This window comes from Diadema setosum, chromosome 15 (assembly GCF_964275005.1).
Source record: "Diadema setosum chromosome 15, eeDiaSeto1, whole genome shotgun sequence".
NCBI classification, from domain to species: Eukaryota; Metazoa; Echinodermata; class Echinoidea; order Diadematoida; family Diadematidae; genus Diadema; species Diadema setosum.
This window is the reverse complement of record NC_092699.1, coordinates 32874654-32885865: the sequence shown is the minus strand read 5'-3', so window position 1 is coordinate 32885865 and position 11212 is coordinate 32874654. Positions and strand designations below refer to the sequence as shown.

The following is an 11212-nucleotide window of genomic DNA, read 5'->3' as shown; positions in this document are numbered from 1 at the left end:
CATACTCTTCCGAGTTCTATTGAATGCTTTGTGTTTTGGGGCAATTTTGCATCGTCATATTTAGCCATCTGGTCATCATTTTCTTCAAATCACACCCCCACGTTTCTGCTAAGTATTGCATTGATACCCATATTGGAGTTAGAGATGCATAGGAGTTTTATGTTCATGATTTGTGGATCATTACGTGGATGTTTGGTTACTGATTGTCACTGAATTTTGGACTGAGCTATGTGTACCTTGTACAATTGTAGTTACATGCAAACACCAATGGCATGAATACTTATAACAAGCCTTTTACAGAGAAATATCTGAATTTAGCAAAGTATTAAATATACATATTAAATATAAAATTAACAAACATCATCATATTCAGTTACATTCAGACCACAACATCACAATCTACATTTAGGACTGTGGGTAATATTCCCAAACATTCTGCATTTTTTTGTTTGTGTATGTTTCATGTTGAAAACAATTCTAAAATTGACCCCTTTTTATGTGCATTAATCTAATTTTGTATGTATGTACCTTACTGTACAGAAGAAAAATGAATATTCAACAAGAATATCAGCTATTGTGGGAATTTTGTATAGTTCTACATATTTAGCAAGTGTATCCATTCTGGCATTAGTCAACTTCTCCACTACCAGTTTGACTACCTGGCCGGGGGCAAAATCTCCTTGGAAATCTTCCCATGCTTCAAATGAAATAGGGGAATCTTGAAATGTACCGGTATTCATATTCATGGAACTCATCGATGCTTCGTCAAACGATCAATAATGATAATAAGGTCTTATTTACCCGGGGAAGCCTCTTCCATGTTGCCACTGCTCTACCAGAGGGCCCTGCCAATCAAAGTAATAGTGTTTGTGAATCTTCGATGTAATCCCAAGTCAAATCCCATTTGTGATAGTTAGTTGTTGCTAGGTAGTGTGAGCTTTCTGATTATTAAGGATAAAACATTCACTCACAGGGTGTTCAAGAAATGTGCATACATTATTAAACTCCTCTGTTTCCGACTCTGCGTATCAACAAAAAGGTCAAATGCTGCTGTACTGCATGTATGTGCTTGAAAACTCTTTTGTTGATCCTAACAGATATGAAATTAAAAATTGACAAGTTACCAAAAGTGCTCAAAATGACAGAAGTAGCATTTCAGATGTTAGTTACAGATGATTACCTAGCTGTTGAACAAAACAAATGTTGTTAAATGTAAACAATATTAATACAATGATCTCTGATTTTTTTTTTTTTTTTGAAATGTGCTTTGTATTTTTTTCTTGATTGCATTAAATGCATTAAGTTGTAAACTGCACAAAACAAGGTTTTCCCTGATAGTTTTCTTGCTCTGATGTATTTGTTTGTGAGTATGTATGTTGGACTTGGTCATACTTACCAGTTACAAGTATATCATTGTAATAATGATAATAATGATGATGATGATAATGATAATAATAATAATAATAATAATAATAATAATAATAATAATAATAATAATTATTATTATTATTATTATTATTATTATTATTATTATTATTATTATTATTATTATTATTATTATTATTATTATTATTATTATTATTATTATTATTATTATTATTATTATTATTATTATTATTATTATTATTATTATTTAATGATGATGATGATGATAATAATAACAATTAGTAGTAGTAGTAGTAGTAGTAGTAGTAGTAGTAGTAGTAGTAGTAGTAGTTTGTGGAAAGTGAGAGAGAGATTACATATTACAGCTATCATTGTTGATATAACACCAGGAAGGTGGAAGAGAATTATGATGTGTACATTTCTTCATAATATCCGGTACTTTGACCTGGTGAGCTGACCGGCAGACGCTGTCCACGGCAAACAACCCGTTTCCAGTAGGACCAGCAGGTCCATGAATTAGTGATCAAGCAGCAGCGCCGTTCCTTTTCTTTTCTTCTTTAGTAATTTACTCTTCTCCTTATTAATTCCAATTGAGTGTTTCTCTCTCCCTTTTGCCATCTTTAGTGTATACTAAATTGTCTCATTCTTTTATTTTTCATTCACCACATTTTTATGTATCTTTTGTTTGTGTCAGCAACTTGGGGGCGGGGGTCTCTGTCCTTCATTGTTTTCCTCTTCTTTTTCATTGTCTTTCTGTCTCCCTACTTTTTTTTTTAATTTCATTCCGGAGTAAACATATCCGTCTCCGCTGACAGTATTCATAATATTACCCTATTTTTATTACATTACCTTTCTTTACGCCGAATATAGATGTTCAGCGCTATAAAAAGAAAACAAGCTCAGTCCTTTCCAAGATTTAAAAAAAAAAAAGTTCAACACTGGGAATTGCGTATATCACTGCTTCATTCTTCGACTCTTACTCACCAACAGCACCAATTGCCATGATTGCAGCAAGAGGAATACGTCCTAGTCCTTATGAACATAATTTCACGATATGACATATTTGTTCATCAGCTAGACTCTTCGACCAATTGAGAGAAACAAACCTTTACCAGAAACGTCAGCAAATGAAATGAATGCTCAAATTGATGAACTTTGTGTGAACATCTAACGGCTGAAGCCAACGTGACTTAGTCTGCGAGAATCATCAGCTAATTGAAGTAGATTTTTAACCAGAAGTAGAAGTAGACTCATTTGGTAAAACGTAAAATGCGGAAAATGTTGGACAGATTCCATCTTACATCTTCAAAGGAAGCTTTGGAGTGTGCGCCGACTTGGAAGGACAAGGTGAAGAACAGAAGCAGATTAAGTAAAATCATGATAATGATAATTTAAGGGTGGCTACTTGAATAGCGCTACTTGTAGGCCCTATAGCGCAAACTCAAGGCCTTTCGACCATTTATTAGACTGATGATGGCATGATAAACGGGAATTTATGATAAAAGAAAAAATGATGTGCTTCGATATAATGAATCTATCAATTGATCTTTTCTTCTGCCAGCGTTTTTATGCCACCATTAGTACGGTTGCATTATTTCAACAGTATGAACAGTTTCAGTTAAGAAAAAAAAAATCATGCCACGGACGGGTGGGTATGATTTCGTATACAGAATTATGAAAACGATGACCTTGCTCAAAGTTCAGTTACGAAACCCTTGTGTAACTGGGAAAAAAAAAACCACGCACACAATGACTCAAGTTCATTGGCCAATTGGTCCTCTCTTGTTTCATGACGTCATAATATACCCAATATTTACCCTCAGAACCACAGTTATGAAATTGCCGAAACTACTGCTTCTTGACCTAAACGCAATAATATCTATGAATATACATGGTTAATTCAAAAGTATGCCAGGATGAGGGTTATAGTTGGTGTGTGTGTGTCGTGTATGTTGTGTTATGTGTGTGTAGTGTGTGTGTGTGTGGGGGGGGGGGTATGACCAAATTCTGCACGTGACTGCAGCCGGTTAAAAAGAAAAGGAAAAAAAAACCACTTTTTCGCACAAAGGAAATGAACAATCGCGGGACCTCATGGACACTTGGCTGTGACGATAAAAAGCCTCACATCCGCCACGAATTTGTATTTATTGTCGAAACCCACTCCACATTGACACGCGGGCGTGCAAGAGTGAGCCCGCAAAAGGAGGAAACTGCGTACTATACCCACAGGTAAGTTAATTTGCAGAGCAACCATTAGAGCTAGTAACCAAGGTAATCTACTGCCATACAGCTGGTCGAATAAACTCCATAGTACTGAAATGCCTATTTCCGCCGCGTTTACAGTTAAATGATAATACCAAACAGACCTTTCACCTGGGGTTAAAATCGGTATCCGCATAACATTATTATGTATTGGAGTATGGAAATATGAGGATTCTGCGCTATACATTTTTGTAGAAAATACTGGACTAGAGACTTAATTCGCTGGCTGACGCGATAAGTTGAAATGTAGTCTGCTTCCGAAATTTGCTTTTGCATCGACAGTCCTGTAGCGTGAGCAGGACTCGTCCAACGATCCAAGGTCGGGCAATCAACGCATGGTGGCACTGCAGGTATTCTTTAGAATGCATAACCAATATATTCTCGGAGACCAAAGAGCTATAGTGACTAATGTCGTGGGAATAATTATGTAATATATTACTCTAAGATTCTGAAGGCTAGACTAATCATACGTTTACACATGTACACGAGTCCCTGGGCCGTGAAGAGTGTCATGAATAGCACAATGATGATATCCTCTCTGGATTGATGTGCATGTACTGATTTTTTTCTTTCCCCAAAGCTCACTCTATTGTGATAGCATGACTTATATTGAAGGCGATGCAAATATGATAATGTGCAGCAGTTTTCGTACCGTGTCCTTTGTACTGACTACGGGTACTTCTGCGACGACAATTGTCATGTAGCGATAAATTATGTTGTTCTTGATCAGGCTGGCAGCTTAATAATAAATAGCCAAGAATTTTACAAATATGTGATAACTTATGTTTGAAAGTCTGTTCTTTCCATGATTGCCAACAAATTGATTAATACAGAAGCATTTCAAATTAAGTCGTCCTCATGATATTATTCTTCTTTAGAGTTTATTTTCCGGCGTACTCACTTTGCTCGTATTGTATACAGACCTATAATAATCCTCATCCGTTTGAACTCCATGCTGTCTATACATGCCGATAATCACAATCACCATTTTGCCGTACAGAACCTATGGGAGGACTGATAGTGTAATGGTCATTTTAGAATAACACTAGTACGAACTAAAGACCAAGTTGTTTTCATTTCTAGATGAGAACGGAAGAATGACCTCGACCGGAGTGTTTGTAAAGATTCATACTGGTCATTTTGAACAATTAAAACCAAAAATAGGACACGAGTCTTTGTATAGTTTTTTTTACAGGCATGTCCTACTAGATAGCATAATTGTGTATATGAATTTCTTTTATTCATTGATCCGTTGCCGTTGTGAAGTTTAATGTCCAGATTGGCATGCCCTCTCCTTGATGACCGGATTCTGCATTCTTTGCAATAGTCTTGGTCCCTGACATGAGTGATGACGTATATAATGTTATTTGCATATACATGTAATAGGCCTGTAGGTTTTTGTTAGAGTACGTGCAGAAGTAATGTCAGAAATGTACATCTAATTTGTCAAAATGAATTCAATCTGAGCATGCCAGTTATCGTTGACGATATTAACATAGATATTGTTGCCAACATCGCATGACGACATCAGTGACGGCATAATCACAATTTCTGACTAGTTGTAATAATGATAATAAAGGTATGTTACAGAGCTACCAAGTCTCACGCATTCTGCGTGAGACTCAAGCATTTAGGGCCTGTCTCACGATCTCACGCAGGGCACCCATTTTTCTCACGCATCGGGTGAAGTCTGCAATTTGTGCCAAAAATAAGGAGCATAGCTCAAAGGATTCAAGTGATAGTTGCAATTGAAGGTATATTTCCCTTTTGTCTTTCAAAGTTAGTAAAAAATAGTCAACTTAAGTATGCTCCAGATCGCATCATTAAGAGCTAATAATTCAAAAAAGCTCCATACCATGGGAGGGGTGACACCCTCCTCATTCGCGTGCGCATGCGCGCGAGCGCCGAAACGCCGAGTCATGAAAATCTCACTCATAAAAATTTTTTGAACTTGACATCTCTGATGTTAATGAATGACTGATATCAAGAACGATGACTTTGTAATAATGATGCAAAGATCATGACGCCATTAACAAATCAAAACCATGATCCGAACGCATGCATTACAGGGCTTTGTCCATGTACTGCGATCTCGTCAAACCCAAACTTCAATGGCTACAATAAGATAATCATCCTTTCCGATCGCAGGTTTTTCTTCGTGGGAAAACAAAAGACTAACAAAGATGAACAGGAATTTGTGCCTTCTGATGGCCGTGATTCTAACCCAGGGGGTCTATGGGCGTCACGTGTTTTTCGCCACGAAAGCGAGACCAGCCTTTTGTAAGGGTCTTGACTGCCCGACGTTCGACGACCAATTCGTCGGAAAGGTATGCACCCTCGGTACTCATCCACAGCAAATGAATATAAAAAAAATTTAACTAAAGTAAACCATCATATAAGTAAGGTAAACAGAACAAAACACAAACACAAGCATAACCATTTTGTCAAGTTTCCGATGCCTGAAATGTCTCCTGCTGACTAGACGGATTCATAAGATGTTTATCGTGTTTATGAGTGACCAGTGGCGTAACTACGGGGGGGCATGGGGGGGGGGGGCACGTGCCCCCCCCCCCCCCAATCCGCTGGTAAAAAAAAAAAGAAAAAAAAAGAAAAAAAAAACCTACCAAAATGGTAATTCAAGGGTTAGTAAACTGCTTTTGAAATCGACATGAAAGGATGATCAAGAAAAAAGACATTTTTCTAAGATTTCTTTTAACCATATAATTAAAGAGGTATTATAGTGAAACATTGTTCAAAAAGCCCGGAGACGACAAAAGATTGTGATTCAGTGTGATTCCTGGTTGGCATTTTGAATACAAGCAGGATGTGCGCAGTGTACTTAGAACATCGGAATGGCAAAAAGAGTCGCTGCAATGTTGCGCAATGTGATGTTTGGTAGGTTGTACACATTTATTTTGCTATCAAAGCTTGATCATTGATTTTGCAGTGTTGCTTTACATACTAGTCTATATTAAAATGCCTTGCATTGCCAATAATAAGACTTGACCTTGGCTATTTCCTAACTTTTCCATCTATATGAAACACACACACTCACAAACACAAACAAATTAGGGGATGCTCTATATAAAGTGCAGATTTTGGACATCCTTCTCCCGCTTGGTCACTTCGACGCCCCCTCGCTGGTCATACCTCCCCCAATCATGAACATAAACCGACACCCTTGACTACCAGTGGCGGATCCAGGGGGCGCACCGGGCGCCCCCTCCCTCCAAAGCGAAAAAATATATATGTAGCTACAAACGACAGTTTTTGGACTGTAGAAATGTCAAAATTTTCAAGCTCGCTCGCTTCGCTTGCTCGCATTATTTCAATCGTTATGCAATTCTCCTGATGCTGCTGTCAGTAATTGCCAGCAGTTGCGCCCGGTGCGTCCCCTCCCCTTAATTTCCAAAGCGAAAAAATATAGCTACAAACGGCAGTTTTGGGACTGTAAAATGTCAAAATTTTCAAGCTCACACGCTTCGCACGCTCGCATTTAATCGCTACGCAATTCTCCTGATGTTGCTGTCAGTATAATTGCCAGCAGTTGCGCCCGATGCGCCCCCTCCCCTTAACTTCCAAAGCGAAAAAATATAGCTAAAAACGGCAGTTTGGGGACTATAAAATGTCAAAATTTGCAAGCTCGCTCGCTTCGCTCGCTCGCATTTAATCGTTATGCAATTCTCCTGATGTTGCTGTCAGTAATTGCCAGCAGTTGCGCCCGGTGCGCCCCCTCTCCTTAATTTCCAGAGCGAAAAAATATAGCTACAAACGGCAGTTTGGGGACTGTAAAATGTCAAAATTTTCAAGCTCGCTCGCTTCGCTCGCTCGCATTTAATCGCTATGCAATTCTCCTGATGTTGCTGTCAGTAATTGCCAGCAGTTGCGCCCAATGCGCCCCCTCCCCTTAATTTCCAAAGCGAAAAAATATACCTAAAAACGGCAGTTTTGGGAACATAAAATGTCAAAATTTTCAAGCTCGCTCGCTTCGCTCGCTCGCATTTAACCGTTATATGCCATTCTCCTGAAATTACTGCCAGTAATTGCCAGCAGTTGCACCCGGTGCGCCCCCCCCCCCCCCCCCGAATTTCCAAAGCGAAAAAATATAGCTATACAAACGGCAGGTTGGGGACTGTAAAATGTCAAAATTTTCAAGCTCGCTCGCTTCGCTCGCTCGCATTTAATCGTTATGCCATTCTCGTGATGTTACTGCCAGCAACTGCCAGCAGTTGCGCCCGGTGCAACCCCCTTAATTTCCAAAGCAAATATATGTATATATATATATATATATATATGTATATATGTATATATATACATACATAATATATTATTATATATAGCTACAAACGGCAGTTTGGGGACTGTAAAATGTCAAAATTTTCAAGCTCGCTCGCTCCGCTCGCTCGCATTTATTGTTACGTTATGCAATTCTGATGTTGCTGCCATGAGGTGCCCCCCCCCCAATGTCTTGACCCACGGTACGCCACTGAATCATGAATTGCATAATTATGTATAGGGCAGAATAATTCTTTCCCATCACACTGTGATATCGTTCGATTTTCTTTCCTCTTTTTGATGTTGTTTTTCAGCTCTACTCACTGAAAGCTTTTCCACACCAATTGCTTTTGATATGCTTACAGTAAACTCAACTAAACTAAAATGTTCAAATGTCATACAAAATAGGACATAAAGTAAGAAAGTAATTTGACTTTTTTAACGTCCCACTTGAATGGGTTTCGCCTTTTGTTATATTCATCATATATAATAGCACAGTAATACAAGTAAAATTATTAGTTTATTATTATGGTATGTGTGATTTTCGACATGCATAATCTTGAATAAAAAACAGTGCCTAAACTCCAGTTTACGAACATCTTACTGGTGGTAATGATGTGAGCCATATCATAGCCATTCTATGATTTCAATCCAAACGCAGAAATACGAGGAACGTCTGTACGAGGCGGCAAACTGGGTGGGAACGGAGGTCCTGGACCTGAGCTACGACCGTGCAGTGTCCGAGGGCTTTGAGCGCAACTTCAACTACATCAGCGGGAACAATACAGCTGGTAACTATGTCGCATAACGACGACGAGGAGGAGGAGGAGGATGATATTGATGATTGCAATGATGATGATGATACCAATGATGGTAACGGTTGATGATTGATGATGGCGATAATATTGATGCCGATATTGATTTGATTTGATTTGATTTCCATTTTGTGTTCACAGAATGAAGAAATAAATATAGCTGAGTTACAATGATCATCATACAATAACATTTTGTCTTTTTTTTTACATACAAAAATAATCGAAACGTCTATTCTGATTATATACATTTCCAACAAATGGTGAGGTACATCTACAATGCTCATAGGAACCAAAGTGGGGAGCCTAAATCAAAAGCACAGCTTGTATTTCTATATAGGAACCCGGATGATGATGATGATAATGATGATGATGACGATAATCATTGTACTATAAATGCTTTGACCACCGCGGCGTCGACATGATTACCAAACCCTAACTGCACATTTTTATTACAATATCTTTATCATTGTGTTTTCTTAGCATCAAATCCGCCAACTCGATCTGTGTATAACCGTGTTCCTGACACCTTCTTAGTCTAAACTTTCGCATTAATTTCGCATGGAGATGTGAACCCCTTTCATTCCTCTGTAACTTCGATGTCTTTGGTAACCAGGGGAGAAGATTCCCATGACAGTCCCAGTAGCAGTGCGTATCATCCCGGGACAAGGTCCGGCCTGCGAGTCCAACTTCACCATCTATTTCTTCATCCCGCACGATATGCAGTCTGACCCGCCGCAACCTATCGAGACGAACGTTTTCATTCAGAAATTTCCGCGGCAAAGCTTCTACGTGCGGTGAGTATTAAAAGCGATGAACCAGTATCTCAAAACGTTTCTTCTTCTTCTTCTCCTTCTTCTTCTTCTTCTTCTTCTTCTTCTTCTTCTTTGATGGAGCGCGAGTAACCAGGTTGTTAACTAGCGCTTACAACGAGAGAACAAAGTGATGACAGTGTATTTTGTTTGTACATGTCGAAGACCCGTATAGTAATGGCCGGATATCCTTTGACGTTACTGGCGAGAATAATTGATAAAAGACAATGTTTCCAACGTCTTTGACGGATAAAAAGATTAATTCAGTTCAATTCAATACACAGTATAGTATCCGTTATCATCTTCGTCTTCTCATCCTTCGTCGTCTGCATCGTTCATCATCATCATTAGCTGATTGTCATCTTTATCTTCTTCCTCTTCTTCTTCTGAACTGCTGTTGCTGCCTCATCATTAGTCTTCATTTTTGAAACAAAAACTTTATAGTTTCTCGTCTTCATTCCATAGGGTTTCCCTCATCTCCTATTTAGCTATATCTTTATAGACTACTTCCTCTATAACAACAACAAAAAAAAAAAAAGTGAGGTCGAATATGTACTAGTTGCTCCAGTTATGTTTCCGATCTCAACCTTGGTGATAGCTTGCGATAACGATAATGATGCTGACGATGTTTAAAGGTCCTGTTTACCATTGAGAACAGAGATTTTAAAAATGTTTAAGATATCATGAACAGTGATTTTAAAAATGCATATAGGTCTGTTGCATCACAAAACACTATACCATAACATTTTGGCAATAAAGCCTAAAATATAAGGAGATATCAATATTTTTCTCATTAAACCATAACTGTAGACGGTTCAGTCTGGCAACATTTTTATTATAACTATTGTTCACATTTTGTGTATTTATCAATACTTAACATTGATTATACGGATTCACATTTTTACAGCGGTTGTTACTATATCCCTAACTCACATTTTAGAACTATTTCAAAGCACTAATGCTAGGTTTTTTGTTTCATCTGCAAATGGTAAATTATGCCTTTAAACAGCATGATATCATCTCTGTAAAAGTAAACATTGCATTTTTATTACCTATATGTAGCTCCTTCTCTGGATTCGCGAAAGAAGAAGACTGGTACAAGAACGCCGATCAGCTCGGAGCCGACCTCACCGCGGACAACCGCACCTTCGAGAAGTCTTTCTACTTCACGGCGGGCTACGATTCTCCTTTTACGGTGCTGGACAGACACAACGAAGTGTGGTTTCCAGCAAAGGATTGATAGTTTGCATTGCATAAAATCAATGATTACATTGGGCCCTAAATGTAGATTTCGAAAAGCAAAAGGTGTGCGGTTTTGCGCCTGTAAATCAGTTCTTTCCGGGCATTGAATGTGTCAAAATAAGTCGGTGAACAATCCGTTTGGAAAATAACATAGGGCAGTCACGGCAGTTTGGACTTAAATTTAGCTTTTTTAAATATATATAAGTAGGAGTACTTTTCATTCATTCTCTCACAGAGAAAAAAAAAAGCTAAAGGGAGCACGTGTATATAGGCGTCAACTACTAGTTTCCTGTTGTCTTTTTTTTTAAATAAAGCGATATATAGGCATCATGTTGAAAAAGTATTCAACCGAAGGCTAGATCGAATGTTTAGAGAGCAATTTGCTAAATAAACATGATAAAGATGTCTGTAGAGCAGAATTTC

General features: G+C 38.2%; 1 protein-coding gene across 1 annotated transcript; it reads left to right on the top strand.

The window, feature by feature from the left end:
• The first annotated feature begins 5831 nt into the window (after positions 1-5831).
• On the top strand, positions 5832-10787 carry LOC140238695 (heme-binding protein 2-like). The gene is made up of 4 exons (XM_072318595.1): positions 5832-5975; positions 8585-8714; positions 9352-9532; positions 10610-10787. Exons 1-4 carry the CDS (start codon positions 5832-5834, stop codon positions 10785-10787), a joined length of 633 nt encoding a protein of 210 aa, XP_072174696.1.
• The last annotated feature ends 425 nt before the right edge of the window (positions 10788-11212 follow it).